This window comes from Chelonoidis abingdonii, chromosome 2 (assembly GCF_003597395.2).
Source record: "Chelonoidis abingdonii isolate Lonesome George chromosome 2, CheloAbing_2.0, whole genome shotgun sequence".
Lineage (NCBI taxonomy): Eukaryota > Metazoa > Chordata > Testudines > Testudinidae > Chelonoidis > Chelonoidis abingdonii.
Window position 1 is genome coordinate 155,682,001 of NC_133770.1, and position 16,821 is coordinate 155,698,821.

The following is a 16,821-nucleotide window of genomic DNA, read 5'->3' on the forward strand; positions in this document are numbered from 1 at the left end:
CCTGCTTTCTTTTTCTGACTGGAGTCTAGAGGTCTGCATGTTTAATGAGCCAGGATTGACAGCTGCCTACTCTGTCATTTGCCTGTGATCTCCTCTGCCCTAGAGGAAACTCCTGGTGCCACCAGCTTGCCAATCAGACCACAGTGCAGGGATATAACATGGGAATGTGTCATGCAGCAATTTCTGTTTAGGGATGGGAATGAGGCTTACTCTGTGTCTCCCTATTCCTGGGAGGAAGAGAGAAACTGATCTGCCAGAACTGGAGTGATAAGCCATCATTCACGTCTTCAGAGCTCAGAAGCGAGGCTACTAAAGGAGAGACACACAGAGACAGGGACAATCAGGCTGCAGAGGACCAAGACAGTGCTGAGTCCAGCAGCACAACTCTCTAGCAAACTGCAGCTGCTCAGGAACTCTCCTTCGCCTGACAAGGTGATTTGTTTTTCCGCAGGGGGCAGTGGCAGGAGGTGCTATTTCAATCCCAGAGCGCACGCTGCGTCCCTGGAGCAGACGGCAGGGCGCTTGTAGTTTGGTTCACTGGCTGCGCGGAGCGCACAGTTTGGCAGCATGGAGTGAAAAGCGAGCTGAGCAGCCACGAGAGAAGACAGATGCGGGCAGCAGCACCATGGACAGGGCTGGGGCACGGAGCCATTCCAAAGATCAGCACCATGGAGAGCGCATCGGTCCTGCGTTAGGCAGCGGGATACAGCCCTGAGCGCACGGGGTTCCTGGATTCAGCATCAAGGACAAAGGCTCGGGCGTTCTCATGCACTGGGCTCCCACCAGGGACCCGCGCCATGGAGAGGAGACTGAACGTGACCCCAGAGGCGCTCAACAGGCTCCTGGAGAAGCACAACATGACCAGGGAAGAGTTCATTGCCGCCTACGGCCTCAAACCCCTTGTGTACGTCCCAGAGCTGCCTCCCAGTGCCAAGGTTGTCTTCCTGGTGCTCTACATCATCATCTTCGCACTGGCTCTTCTGGGCAACAGCCTGGTGGTCTACATCATCATCCGGCAGAAAGCCATGAGAACAGCCACCAATATTTTCATCTGCTCCCTGGCTTGCAGTGACCTGCTGGTCACTTTCTTCTGCATCCCTTTCACTCTCCTGCAGAACGTCTCCTCCGAATGGCTAGGTGGTAAGTCTGTCCAAGTGGGCTCACCCCTCCCCACATTCCCTTTGCTTCTTTCCCCAAAGCTTGAGACCTGCCACGGCTGCCTACTTTCCATTAAGCAATCGTCCCTTCCCCTGCCTTATAGCCAAATTGTAGACCATGTCCATGTCTGTTTCAATACCAGATGTTCCTTCTCTTTAGCTGAGTAAGCGGAATCATTTGAAAAGCTGTTGGAATAATTCAATTCCTTCCACACTTAACAAATCATTCCATCAGCTGCTGGGTGTGGGAGGGAGTTGTACTCCGGTAATTGCTTTTGCAAAGTCTGTCACAACTCTGTCGTGCAAATGGCTCAATAAATTGTGGCTATTTCTGGTTTTTAAAAGAAATTGGGGTCACATGCAGAAAAATGAATCCACATAACCTTTTAAAAAATAAAAATGCAATAAACTCGCACCAGATTGTTTTGTGTTTTGCAAACAATTTGCAATTGCCACCTCTTCATTTTCTGTTATCTTTGTCAGTTTGTATTGTTTTCTGAGTCTCTCTTTGTAGTTACAATTAGGGACCTGTCACTTAGACAGAGAAAACATATTCTTGGGTCACAAATGAGTTATGAGTGTCCCTTTATGCAGGGTATAAAAGGTTATGCTAGTATCCACATTTTATCATTTAAATTTGCATGTATGTGGCTATGGTGTTGTTATATTATTATTTATTTGTATTACCAGAGTGCCTATGAGCCCTACTCATATATTAACCTCTTTGTGTTATATGCTACCTAGTCATACAAAAGAAAATGTGGCATGCTTTGACATTCAGAGAAGAGGAGTAAATAATCACCAGTACACTAGTCAAAGGGTGATCAATACCCACTGAAATCAAGCTATGCACACAAGGTGTGACAAGAATATGATAACTGAATCAGTACATCAAGATACATCCCATGGGGATCTTCACAAATGGGCCTAGAAGTGAAGTTTTCATTAGGCAAGACTAGAGTGAGTTCAGTCGCATTCCTATTGGTTCTAAGTGACATGCCCCCCAAGCGGTAAGATTTTCTAGTTGCTGCTTCCCGTCAAAAAATATTTTCCTTTGAACACATGAGGGAAAACCAGGGAAAATGTGGCCAATCTGATTGTTAAAATCTGAATGCCCCACTGGTTGGACAGAGGGGCAAAATCTTAGTCATAAAATTAAATAGATATGTAACTGAATAATCACTACAGGATCAACTAGAAGAATGTCATCACTAAAACCAGACTCCAGTGCATCCTCTTAGATTCACAGGCCTGTTCTACACTACAAAGTTAGGTCAACATATGCCGTGTTAGGTCAAGTTAATAATGTGCCTACACTACCGAGTCCCTTCCGTGAACCTAAAGGGCTTGTAAAGTCAACTTCTGTACTCCACCTCCACAAGAGGCGTAGTGCTTCAGTCAACATCCAAGCATCGACATGGGGATAGTGTAGACACTGTGCTGGGTTATTCAAAGGAATTGGCCTCCAGGAGGTGTCCCACAGTGCTCTGCTGTGACCACTCTGGAGAGCACTTTCAACTCCACTGCACTTCTGCCAGGTACACAGGAAACAGCCACCCACCTGTTAAAGCCTTGGGAACTTCTGTATTTTCATTTCCTGTTTGATTGTCATGGAGAGCTCATCAGCACAGCTGACCATGAATGCTCAAGGCCGCAAACGTGTTCCAGCATGGAGCACACAGGAGGTGGTGGATCTTATTGCTGTGCGGGGAGAAGAGTCTGTGCAGGAAGAGCTCCAAATCAACAGAAGAAATGCTAATATCTATGCCAAAATTGCATGGGGCATGGGGGAGAAGCACTACACCAGGGACACACAGCAGTGCCGCATGGAAATAAAGGAGCTTTGGCAAGTGTACCAGAAGACAAGGGAGGTGAACAGTCACTTTGGTTCTGAGCAACAGACATGCTGCTTCTATGAGGAGCTGTATGCAGTTCTAGGTGGCAGCCCCGCCACTACCCCAAAATGCTCTGTGGATACCTCCCACGAGCCCCGGGTGACCTTGGGCAACAACAAGGAGGACATTGTTGACAAAGAAGAGGAGGAGGGGGAGAATGTGCAGCAGGCAAGTGGAGAATCCATGCTCCCCGAAAGCCAAGAACTTTTTTTAAACTCTGGAGCCCATCCCCTCACAGGACCAGTTGGTGGCGGAGCATGATGCTAGGGAAGGCACCTCCGGTGAGTACACACTTCCAATCATACTGTAGGGATTACATGCTATTATTTTAAATGTTGAATCTGATTTTAAAAATTGGGATAGTGGTTATTAGAAACCATTCCAGCTATGCAGAAGGTGCACTCCGAAAGAGATTATTTATGTGCCTGGGGATGGCCTGGGAATCTTCCATGGAGACCTCTAGGAATTTTTCACGGAGGTACTCTGCAATCCTTTGCAGAAGGTTTCTGGGACGGGCTGCCTTATTTTATCTACCACGGTAGGACACTTTCCTGCTCCACTCCAGTATTAATTCTTCTGGCATCACTGTGGCACACAGCATTGCAGCATAAGGACCAAGTCTGTACCCAGACACTTGTAGCATCTGCTCCCTTTCCGCCTCCATTACCGTCAGGAGAGTGATATCGCATATGGTTACCTAGGGGAAACAGGGGAAGTTTTCATTGCTAACCCTTAAACCACAAGCAATTTGATAAGTAATCCACCCGTGTTTGGCGAATTCTGGGTCACATAACCACACTTTCCCGAGCTTGCCCCAGTTGTGGTTGGAATGAATCACTACATATTGCAGCCGGCATTTAAAGAAGTGCGAGGGGGGTGACACTTCCTGTTCATCTCCCCTCCACCCCAACCAGGTGCTGCTTTTGTAACAATGAAACTATTTGCGAGGCTTTATGCTGGTGCCCGTCCTTAAGCACCATCCAGGTTGCTATAGGAAAGGGGGTTGTGCTGAGGTTGGAACTATTGATCCCAAGGATTTCTTAATAAAAGATGCAGCACAAGATCTCTCATCCATGCCTCATGGCCTTACCATGGCTGGAGTAGCAAACCGACTCTTGCAGTAGTCAGCAGTTCTGCTTATGTTGTGGCTTGCAGGGAAGTGCATTGAGGGGTGTTTCTTTTATAAAAAGATTTAACTTTGCACCAGAAACAATGTATGCACTGTCAATGCTAACCTTGTGCTTTGTATTCTTTGCAGCTGAAACCTTATCCACCGGTGCATCCTCCATGCCAGGCCAGAGACTTTCCCAGATTAGAAGGTGGAAAAAGAAGACTCAGGAAGACATGTTCAGTGAGTTAATGTGCACCTCCGAGAGTGACAAGACAGAGCTCAGCACATGGAGGATTGCGTTGTCTGACAGACTGCACAATGACTACATGGACTGGAGAGCATGCAGGGAACACAGGTGTGACACGCAGGATGAGATGGTGCAGATTATGAGGGAGCAAACAGACAAGTTGAGGCATCTGGTTGAGGTTCAAGAGAGCCAGCTGGACACTAAAGTCCCACTGCAGCCTATGCTGAACCTGCTTCCCTCATCACCAAGTTCCACATTCTCCTCTCCCAGACATCCTAGGATACAGCGGGGGTGGGGAGGTCTGGTATTCCTTGCACTCAACTCCAGGGGAGAGTACAAGTACCAGAAGGCACCCATTCCAGCACCTTTGATTGTTATTGCAGTGCAGTTGTAAGCAAGCTGTCCTAGTTTCTCCCTCTATGTCCCCTGCCCCCCAGTGTTATCAGCCCCTTAGCCCCAGGTTATCTTTGCTGTCTCTCTGTGTTTGTGAGCACAAAAAATAAATGGATTGAGGAGAAAAGGTTCTTTATTCATTCAGCACACAGTGATTAGTGGGGGAGGAGTTTACAGGGGAGGACATGCAATGAAGGGGACAGCTAGGTAAGGAACAACACACATAAGTGTCACATTACTGTGGGTCATGGATGAAATTAATTTTCAAAGCCTCACAGAAACAGTGTGCCTCAATGTGCTCTTCTTATTGCCCTGGTGTCTGGCTGCTCAAAACTGGCTGCCAGGCGATCTGCCTTAATGCCCATGCCGCTAGAAACTTTTCTCCCTTTGTTTCACAGATATTATGGAGCACACATCAATGACAATAGGGATATTGCTTTCACTGAGGTCTAACATAGTCAGCAAACTACACCACCGGGCTCTTAAACATCCAAAGGCACATTCCACCACTATTCTGCACTAGCTCAGCCTATGGTTGAACCACTCCTTACTGCTGTTCAGGCTGACTGTGTATGGCTTCATGAGCCATGGGAGCAAGGGATAAGCTAAGTCTCCCAGGATCATGATTGGCATTTCAACATCACCAATGGTTATTTTGCAGTCTGGAAAGAAAGGTCCTGTTTGCAGCTTTCTGAACAGACTGGAGTTCCTAAAGATGTGTGCGTCATGCACCTTTCCCGACCATCCTACGTTGATGTCACTGAAATGGCCCCTGTGATCCACCAGTGCTTGCAACACCACTGAGAAGTACCCCTTTCGGTTTATGTACTCTTTGGCAAGGTGGTCTGGTGTCAAGATAGGGATATGCATTCTGCCTACTGCGCCACCACAGTTAAGAAACCCCATCGCAGCAAAATCATTCACTATGTCCTGCATGTTGCCCAAAGTCACTATCCCACAGTAGATTTAGCCACTCGAAATTGATTCCTCAATGACCGGTAGCAGTCTGGCATTACAAGCTTCCACAGAGCTATTGCCATTTGCTTCTCAGCTGTCACAGCAGCTTTCATTTTAGTATTGCTGTGCTTCAGGGCTGGGGAAAGCTCTTTGCACAGTTCCATGAAAGTGGCCTTGCGCATTCAAAAGTTCTACAGTCACTGCTCATCATCCCATAGCTGCATAACTAGGTGATCCCAACAGTCAGTGCTTGTTTCCAGACCCAGAAGTGGTGCTCCACCATGTCAATGTGATGTGTGACTGTTGCCAGCATCTGCAAATTGCTCTGCTCCAGGGCTTCCAGCAGGGCTGCTTGCATGGCATCACTTTATTCTGCATGTTGGCTCCTGCTTCGGCTGAGTAAATACTGCAGGATAAGGCATGAGGTGTTTGTAATGCTCACAACAACAGTGTACAGCTGAGCAGGGTCCATGCTTGCTGTGCTATGGCGTCTGCACGGGTAACCCAGGCTTAGGGAAAAAGGCGTGAAAAAGGTGCGGTTTGTTTGCCTTTGAGTTTAGGGAGGGAGGGAGGTAAGTGCATCATAGGAGGCTAATGCCATGTTCCCATAACCACCCGCACAAATGTTTTGGTCCCATGCGGCAGTGCACGCCCAACCCAACATTCTATTTGGCTATGTGTATGCTGGGATAGCTACCCACAGTGCAGCGCTCCGTGAGTCGATCCAAGCCCTGCTAGTGAGGATGTGCTCTGCCAACACAATGAGCATAGTGGGGACATGTAAAATTGACTTGCTTAAATCGGAGGCTCAGTGCCGACTTAAATAAAATGGACCTAATTTTGTAGAGCAGACATACCCATATATTCCATTGTGATCATCTAGTCTAACCTCCTGTATAGCACAAAATATAGAAATAATTCCTAGAGCATATTTTTAGGTTATAAATGTGATCAAGTTATGATCATTTGTACCTAAATTACTGTTAATTTTTGGTTCTATAATCAGTTCCTCTTTATTTGTTAAGACAAGGTATGACAGGTTGGATCACAGAAAGCACCTTGGGAGCTGCCACCTGATGTGCCAAGACTTCTTTTAGCCTGATTTCCCTGCCAGCTCAGGACTCCAGCACCTTGTCTTGCTGAGCCAGACACTCCCGTCTGCTCCAACAAAGACCCAGGATCTGAATTACTTGCCCCAAAGCTTCAGGTTTACCTGAAAGCAGCTAACAGAAGTGCTCCTGTCTTTAACACTCAGATGCCCAACTCCCAATGGGGTCTAAACCCAAATAAATCCATTTTACCCTGTATAAAGCTTATACAGGGTAAACTCATAAATTGTTTGCCCTCTATAACACTGATAGAGAGAGATGCACAGTTGTTTGCTCCCCCAGGTATTAATGAAACCGGGGGGTTCTGTGATCTAACCTGTCACACAAGGTCTAATAAAGAGTTTCCACATACTGGCTGCACAACTTTTTGAGTTAAGAAATGGTCATCCATTAGTATGGCAACACCCATTTTTTCATGTCCTCTGTGTATATATATCTTCCTACTGTATTTTCCACTGCATGCAACCAATGAAGTGGGTTTTAGCCCATGAAAGCTTATGCTCAAATAAATTTGTTAGTCTCTAAGATGCCACAAGTACTGCTCATTCTTTTTGCTGATACAGACTAACAAGGCTACCACTCTGAAACCTGTAGCAGTGTGTGTTATACATGTACTCCTCTGTATCTGGTCCACAGAAGATATGGGCTTTTACAGCCCAGAGCTACAGAGCCTGGCTTTTCAGCTATAGCTGTAGAGGCTAGGGCTGGCTGGCAAACAAGAATTCCATTTTGTGAACAATGCTGAGCTTTTGTTCTTTCATTCTCATTTAGAACAAAAACTGAGACCTTTTGAAAGTGATGGAAAAAATGTGAGAGGGAGAAAGAGACCCCAGCAAGATCAGAATAACACCATTCACCTGGGATGCAGAAGAAACAGGTTTATGTCCTAGCTCTGCCTGATCTGAAGCAGGAACTTGAAGCAGAATTTTGACATCTCCAGTGAAAGCCTTAACCACTGGGGTAGAAAGTCAGTCTCTCCCATTGGAACTGTTCTACTTTGTATAAATAATGAAATATTCATTGAGGCAGACTCAGAGACTGATGTTTAGGGCATTCATACAAGATGTAGGAGACCCAAGTTCAAGACTCTGCTCCAAATCAGAAAGAGCATGTATATGGCTAGGGCAAGTCCAAATCAGACAGAGCAGGGACTTGAGTCAGTGTCTCCCCCAACCTGCGTCAATACCTTCACCACTAGGCTATTAGCTATTCTGGGGTCCCTCTCCTTCCCCACAGAAATTCCATCCCGGATGTGAGAAACCTTCATCATGAACATTGGTGGAAAGAGGTATGTTTCCCCCAAATGTTCTTGTTTTGACAAATTGGTGTTTTCCAATGAAAAAAAAACACAGTCAAAAAAATCCCAGCCACTCCAGTAGATACTCATGTCTGTGCTCCCCGGTTCATCCCCACTTCTGGGGCCAAGATGCCAGTCAACCCTGGGGAGTGCCTTGACACAATGTTCCCCCTTAATCTCTGCTTAATAGTGACAATGTTAATTGCCTTAAAGGGCCTGATGTACACGAGTTTACGTCTGCAACTCCACTGATCATAACGGAGCTATTCCTGATTTACTCCAGTGCAAATGAGGGAGAACTGCACCCAAAAAACTGCCTGTGTTGCTTATCTTTCCACTCATTTTGTTTCAGGGATGAATCATGGAGAGAAAAACTGTATTTGTTTCTTTGTCTAGGCAGTATGGGAAGTAAGAACACATTTTATGTTTATGCATCGTTCACTTTCACCTTTCATTTTAAGTAGCTGCCCATGTGAGTAACTCACTACATCTTTTTATTCTATTCTGGGGCTTGATTCATTCACCAGAGTGATGAATAGATAATTCTGATCTGGTGACAAGGCAGGCTAGAATTCGTCTCAGATTCCTGTCCTAGAGTTGCATAGATCTCTATGACTAATTGACATTTCTTGTTTGCCAGATCTTCCTCTATTTCTAGCAGTTGTTTCAACATGATCAGGATTTTTGGTTTCTCCCTGGGCTTGTTTCTGATCCATGTAATTATTTGGTGTTACTGCTGTTTTATTTTGCTGCAAATAATGTTCCCTCAATATTTCCTTTGGATAAGCCTCCAGGGCTTTTCAGCATTGCAGATACGGTAACAGACTGGTATCACTTTTCTAGATGGCTATATTCTATTTTTATATTTTCTTTTAATTCCAGATTAAAGATAGATAATTAAGAAAAGTCCAAGATGGTTTGTGGATTTAAGTTAATGGGACTATTTACATGATTGAGACAACAGAATTTGGCTGCTGATCAACAAGAACAGGGAATCCTCACATATAGGTCCTTATCATAGTCCTGAATTCAGCAGCACATCATTCAGCAAAAAGCATAAGCATATTTTGAACCTTTAGCTTAATTGACTTCAGTAGGACTTAAGACACATGCCTATACTTAAGACACACGCTTTAGTGCTTTGCTGAATGGGGTGGACTTAAGCCCATAAACGTTTTGCTGAATTGTGCCATGTTTAGGGCAGCATCCATTGAAGTCGTCTCCTAAAGCACTTCAGCCCCTGGTTGACAGGGTAAAGCAGAAGCTGTCCAGTCGCACTTTTAGAAAATGCTCCTCTAACCCCAGGCACTTGATCCATGTTTAACATGGCTCTCTGCCATTGCTGCCTTCTTATTGTGTAATGGCACTTTCTGGAAAGGAAAATGATTAATCTCCATGACATGATCCCCTGGTTCTGTTTCCCTCTATTGAAATAATTATGAACTCCCACTTAGGCCACCCTGTGTACTTGCCTGCCCACCTCAGTACACTTCATCTCTACTTGAAAGGTACCTCTACACTGCAGTCGGGGGAGTGAATGGCAGCCCATGTCGATGACCCAGGCCAGCTCTACTCTAGCTAGCTCACTAACAATAGAAGTGAAGATGCCACACCCTGGCTGAATAAGCCCACCTGGGCCTCCACATATGTACTCACTTGTGCAGCCCGCATTGATGCCTGCACTTCTGCATCCTCACTTCTATTGTTAGCAAGCTAGCACAGGGACTTCTACATGACCTGCCATTTGACCCCTGGTTACAGCATAAGCATAATACCCTGACTGAGATCCTCACTTTCTCATCCAAGTTATATCAAAAACCCCTGGGTAAAATTCAACCCCATACAGAACTCTATGCACCACGCAAGTCCTTACGATGGCATTCTGCACAGGAGTGAATTCCACATTCTCAGTATCATCTCAATAATTCTTTCATTCTCCGGTGTTTCCCGAAGTCCCATCCATCAGCTTTAAATGGTTTCTCCTCTTTTCCTCAGTCCTCTGCAAAACGTTTTCTTCGTGTTGATCTTAAGCTGGAATGACCTGTGCCAAGGTTTCCTGCTGCAGAGGAAAGACTCAGCTGTTTTCTCTCACTTTTAATATCTTTGATCAATGGTGCAGTAGTTCCAACTGTAATAGTGCTCAGTGCTATGATCTGTTCTTTAGCAACTGGAAAAACAGTTTCTCTTGTTTTCATTATCGGTTCTCTCATCCCTTAAGGCACATAGAAAATCATAGAATTCCTTATATTTTAATCAGGGCTTTGTAGCCTTCTCTACAAAAGGTATATGGGTGAGATCCCCAGCTAGGGTAAACCAGTATACTCCAATGAAATCAATAGAATAATTCCAGTTTACCCCAGAGAAATATCTGGTGTGTATGTGTAGCTAGGCATTTTATTTATATATATATACACACACAAATACACACACACACACTTTTCATATTAATCCAGAGGTGGGAAAAAATGGAGATAACCTAGCATTAGGAGAACATCTTAAACCATCCATTGTATCCCACATGCCGCTTGCTCATCCTCCAGTCCAGAAAGGCCCCAAGCACAACTGAACCACTGCGGCTGTGCTGTATTCTGGAGCAGGATGCTAGGAATCCATGCTCTGAGTTTCTGCACTCCCTATGCAGTATGAGGGATTGCTCCTTGAGAGGCTCCTTTAATGGACACATGCTGGACTGGAGGTTCTCCTGCCATCGGGGTTCTCTGCTTCTGTCCTCTAATGGAGGGGACTCTAGGGCTGCAGAGACCTCCCCTTCTCCAAATTTGAGGCTGGAAAGTCTGCAGGCTGTACTTGTTTTCTTGTATAATACGTTTCAAATCGGGATTTTTTCTCCCTATTGCTCTGAGTGCATCATCAGAAAGTAGCTTCCAGCCAATTTGCTCTCTGTTTATTACTAAATGAGGTGATGCATCTCATATGTGGAAACACAGCTCTCTCCTGTTTAATCATGCAGACCATGTGCATTTGTAGGGTGGTAAATGAGTCTCAGGAGCTGGTGTTTCATCTGAATCATCGCAAGTATTGCTCTAAATGAGCAAATCCTGGAAATCTTCTCTGGTCCTTATATCTAAGAAGAATGACCGAGGATCAATTATATTTCCCACGACCAGGAACTCTTATTCTAGTGCCATCTGTGGATTGTGGAATGTGGGGCTATTCCATCCCATAATTTATCTAGTCTGATTTTCAGTCACTCAAGTGTTGGGGTATCTAGCACTTGAGAAGAGGAAGGGTAGGTAAGGCACAATACTAGAAGTTCTGTTATTTCCCTAATCACAGACTTCCTGGGCCTGATCCACTTACCCTGCACTTTTGGGGATCATTTGCACCAGTGCAAAGTAACACACTAGCAAATCAGACTGGCAGCATTTTAACTGCACAAGGCACAGGGAAATGGTGAAACATGCCCCTTGTGAGGCCAAATCACATCACCTTTTTGTGCTTTAGTTCTCCCCTCATAAAATGGGATACGCCTCCCTCTCTCACAGCAGTGTCGTGAGGCTAGATTCATCAATGTTTTCCAAGTGCTCTCAAATCCCTGCTGCACTGTGCTAGATAACTGCAAACCACAAATATTATTCCCTTGGAGAAACTATTCCACTCTCTAACAGATCTAGATTCTCTCCAATACCTATTGCAATGAGACAAATTGTTATAAAACTCTTAACATAATTGTAATAAGAAGGGAGTCTAAAAAGGGATCTCAGAGTTCAAAGGACACCAGTCGTGACAGCCAGGGGGCAGGGCATCAAATGTTGGCAGGAGAAGAGGCCAAACTCAATTTTCACTGCCTTGAAGATACATGGCGTAAGACATCGTTGCAACTAAAGTTTCCCCGAGCAATAATAGTCAGGGCCTAGTTCGTCAGGGTTGCTAAGCACGTCAGCTTCAACGGGAACTGCAGGCGCTCAGGAATTCTGAAAATAGCCTTGCCCCAATTTAGAAGGAACCAATCACCAGCTCTCTCGCTGGGAGAAACCAAAGAGCAGAGCCCCATATTCTAGGAGTAAAGGCTGAACCTTTAACCTTGCAAGATATTCGGATACTACGCTGACAAGTGCCACTGAAAGAGGGAACAGATGTGGGTGTAACAAAGGCCGCAGCTCAGAGATATGTAACTCAGCTTGTCTTTTGCTGAATGCCAAGTTCAGCATCTCAATCAGTTCTTCAGCTTGAACACACTCTCCACACCTCCTATCTGCTTCCCTCTCCTGCCTAATCACACATCCAATTACGATGCACACCTGCCGTTCCCTGAGCCTCAGATCCTTGCACCATAAGTTTTGCTATAGCACATGCATTGCAGCTACTGTTTAATGAAAGAACTTACTTTTGGTTCCTCCCTGACCTGTAGATCTTCTCCTGAACTGCATCTTGTCCTCACTGAGAACAATTTTTTACATCTTTTCTAAAATCCATAAAAATCCACTTAGTCCCCAGGGGAGACCCATTTTCTTTGGCACTGGTTCACTCGTGCAGTTTGTTTGTTTTCTCTGTGTGCATGAGAGAGACAGAGGGAATTGTTGCTGGTAAATCTGCTTGCAAAACTATTATTTCCCTTGAGCAAGAAGGGAATTGAGACTGTGTCCTTGGGAAACAATCGAGTCGTAGAAGGGTAGCAAAGGCTACCAGAGAGGGCACCTCCTCCAGCATCCCTGGAAGGCATTATTATTTCTCCTGACCTCTTTAGGCTGCCTCCAGCTAGTGTCTCAGGCAACGTATCCCCTCCAGCCTGGCTCTGGCACTAAGTGACAATCAAGGACTCTAATTCAATTAATATTATTTTAAGTTTGATTTATATAATTATTGGGCTGAGCCAGTGCTCCAGAGGCTCTGAAAGTAATTATCCTTTTATACAAATTCCAGGTGTTATATTAAAAGTACATGCTATTTTTGTTTGGTTAGTTTAAATGTCTAGTGCCTCTGAAATATCCTGTCTCAATTCAACTGAGCAAGGGGAAATATCTTTTTAAAGCAGAACCCGATGTTTTATAGAAATGTTTTGGGGAAAAATGCTTATGCAGGAACAATGCTGGTATTGGTTATGATATATTTTCTTCTGGTCTTCATATTTCTCTTCTCTGTCTTAGGGCTTATCTACATGGGGAAAGTAGTGCAGAATAAGTTAGGGTATGAATTTAAAGCACAATACCTATTCCAAAGTGGACTAAACTAAACTGAACAAATGCATTCAGTGCAGAATAGCATGTCCACAAGGAGAGGTAATGCAGAATAGCTATTTTGGGCTATCTCCCTTACTGTGGTATAACTATTCCTCCGGGGGAAGGAGAATAAGCTGAATAAGCTATGATAATATAGGGCACTTTTATACAGGTATAAATGCATCCACGTTAGCACATTTACTGGTTTAGCTATATCAGTAAAAAATCATACCCGTTACTGACATAGTTATACTGGCATAATTTTTCTAGTGTAGACTAGCTCTTAGGCTCAGGGAATCATAGAAACGTAGGGCTGGAAGGACCTCAAGAGGTCATCAAGTCCATCCCTCCCCCACGCTGAGGCCGAATTAAGTATACCCAGATCAGTGACACTCAGACAAAGGCTCACAAGCCACAAGTGCCTCTTGAATGCATCTCCTGCAGTTCTTTGCAGCACTATTAAAACACTGTGAGATTGAATTATTAACCAAAGTTATTAATCAATCAGGAGGCTTCTACTATGTTATTAACCAATGGTACTTGATAAAATACTTGATCTGTCATTTTGACATGAGAATGAATATATGTAGGTAAAGGAAACAATGAATTCACACGACTACGGCTCTTTTGGGTAATGCTGATTGCTAATTTGGCGCCTGAACCACTGAGGTCTGAGTATCACTTGAATATCCCTCGCAAGTGTCAGTCTAACCTGTTCTTAAAAAACTTCACAAACTCCCAACAAAGCACAGCTTCATGGTTCACAGGATCTCTCCTGTCCTGTTACTTCCATGAGCTAACCCTACCTATATCTCATCCACTCACTTAAGATCAGAACTGGTTGAAATTTTTTGAAATTTCAAAACTAGTGATGCGGGGGAAAATCAGGAAAGTACCTATGACATTTTTGTGATTTCCCAATATGAGCTGGCAAAAATTTTTGAAAACCTCATAAAAAGGGGGAAATTAAGAAAAATTTCCCCATTCCCCCCTCCCCTGCCCGTTCAAGCAGCTTTATTTAAGATTGTCTGGGTATTTTTGTCTTCACATCAAAGCAAGGAGAAGTTATTACCACCTTGTATCTCAGCTTCACATCCAGCTAACTCAAACCCCACAAGCAGGCATCTGCCATCTCCCCTGATGTGCATTCGCAGAGCCCAGCACTGCATGTAAATGGTGAGCCCTGAACCCCTCCAGCCACCGCCCACACCTTACAGTCAATGGTAGCTACTTTACACAACTGCCTGGAATTGAATTTACCAAGAGGAGCTGGAAAGGGAGCCCTAAATCTTCAGAATGCAGTCTTTCAGGGTAGGTCACTAAGGTCCAGGTTAGGTGGCCATCAGGTCACATGTATTGCTGCTGACGTTGGATTTATTTCTTCTCTGTGTGTTCACCTTGCCTTTGTGTCGCTCTCGCTGGTGATATTGTAAGGGATGCAACAGTGAGAGTAGTTTTGCAGTCTGTGACCTCGTATACACCTAAAACTTAGACTGACCTAGCTATGTCACTCAGGGGTGTGAAAAATTCTCAGCACCAAGACACATAATTAAGGGGACCTAAGCTCCAGTGTAGACAGTGCTCGGCTGATAGAAGAATTCTAGCTACCGCCTCTGGAGGGGGTGGATTTACTACAGCAATGGAAAAAAAACTCCCATTGCTGAAGCAAGTGTCTAGGCTGTGTAGCTGCAGCTGTATCACTGTATTGTAGACGCAGCCTGGGTCTATTTTTAGGTCACTTGCCCCTGGTTGTAACTGAGGTCAGTAGGAGATACACATTCCAGGATCAGGCCCTTTATACATTGGTTTAAAAGTCGGAGGATCTCAATGACATTTTAAAGTGGAAATTGATAAAAATAAATAAGCCAACTGATCTTTGCCAATAGAATATTTTTGTTTCCCTGGACACATCGGCGGCTGCAAAAATCTATACTGGCAACAGTAACTTCACTCTATCTGAACCTTTCCCAGCTTGATGAGAGTGTTAGTTAAAATGTTTGGATTGGCCTCAGGAGGAGGGTCACGAGTGAAATGCAGGGGGGTAGTAGCTCCAAGCTGTTGAAGCCCATTAGCACTTTTGGACTGGGAACAGCATGTTTTTATCCAGCATTTTGATCCTCTTTGAATCAGAATTGCTCAGTGATTTGGGGGAAAAAAATTGTCAGCAAATTGCTTTGCTGGCCACGGTATCTCCAGCCATGAAATCCAATTTCGGGGAAGTATTAGAGACTTTGAAAGATCAGACAAATTGTGACTGGGCCCTTTCTCTGGTGGAGTAACCAAGTGGACTTTGATATAGCAGATTACAGTCTGAGTAAGGACATACAGCACGAGTGGTCTCTAACCCTCTGTTCTGTGGCATATTTAACTCAACCTTTGGGGTAAAGGATCAATCCACTTTTGTTTCCAAGGCTCCCATTTAAAACATGGCTTTACCTGGACTGGGAAAATGCATTAACTACATCATTTGATATAATGAGGCTAAACATGATTTTGCCCTTTGTGTGAACAAGGATAGTTGCGTTTCAGTGTGATTAACTCCAGAGACCCACAACCAGCCAAAATATTTTTAAACACAAGAGATCCCTGCCTACACTAAGAGTATGTAAAAAAAGTAAGAGTGAAAAAAAAAAAGGGGGCTCTAGAGGTGATCCAGGCAATTATAGACTGGTAAGGCTAACGTCAGTACTGGGCAAATTAGTCGAAACAATAGTTAAGAATAAAATTGTCAGACACATAGAAAAACATAAACTGCAATAATCAACATGGTTTCTGTAAAGGCAAATCGTGTCTTACTAATCTATTAGAATTCTTTGAAGGGGTCAACAAACATGTGGACAAGGGGGATCCAGTGGACATAGTGTACTTAGATTTCCAGAAAGCCGCCGTCGACAAGGTCCCTCACCAAAGGTTCTTACGTAAATTAAGCTGTCATGGGATAAAGGGAAGGTCCTTTCATGCGACTGAAGAACTGTTAAGAAGACAAGGGAAACAAAGAGGTAGGAATTAATGGTGAATTCTCAGAATGGAGAGGGGTAACTAGTGTGTTCCCCAACAGGGTCAGATCCTAGGGCCAATCCTATTCAATTTATTCATAAATGAATCTGGAGAACAGGGTAAAACAGTGAGGTGGCAAGTTTGCAGATGACTAAACTGGTCAAGATAGTTACGACCAAGCAGACTGTGACGAACTTCAAAAGATCTCACAAAACTAAGTGATTGGGCAACAAATGGCAAAATGAAATTTAATGTGGATATAATGTAAAGTAATGCACATTGGAAAACTAACCCCAACTATACATACAACCCGATGGGGAGCTAATTTTAGTCTACAATGAGTCAGGAAAAAGATCTTGGCGTCATCGTGATAGTTTTGTTACTGAAGATGTCCACGGCAGTGTTGCAGAGGTGGTCAAAAAAGCAAACGGATGTAGAATCATATTAAATAAAAAAAAAAATAAAAGAAAAAAAAAAATAT

The 16,821-nt window shown here is 44.3% G+C and overlaps 1 protein-coding gene across 1 annotated transcript in view; it reads left to right on the forward strand.

The window, feature by feature from the left end:
- The first annotated feature begins 771 nt into the window (after positions 1-771).
- The window catches only part of LOC116816019 (pyroglutamylated RF-amide peptide receptor-like), a 93,000-nt gene continuing 76,950 nt past the window's right edge, over positions 772-16,821 (forward strand). Inside the window, exon 1 of the mRNA XM_032764910.2 lies at positions 772-1,140. Within this exon, the coding sequence (XP_032620801.1) occupies positions 798-1,140 (343 nt within the window). The 5' untranslated portion in view covers positions 772-797. The remainder of the gene's footprint in view (positions 1,141-16,821) is intronic.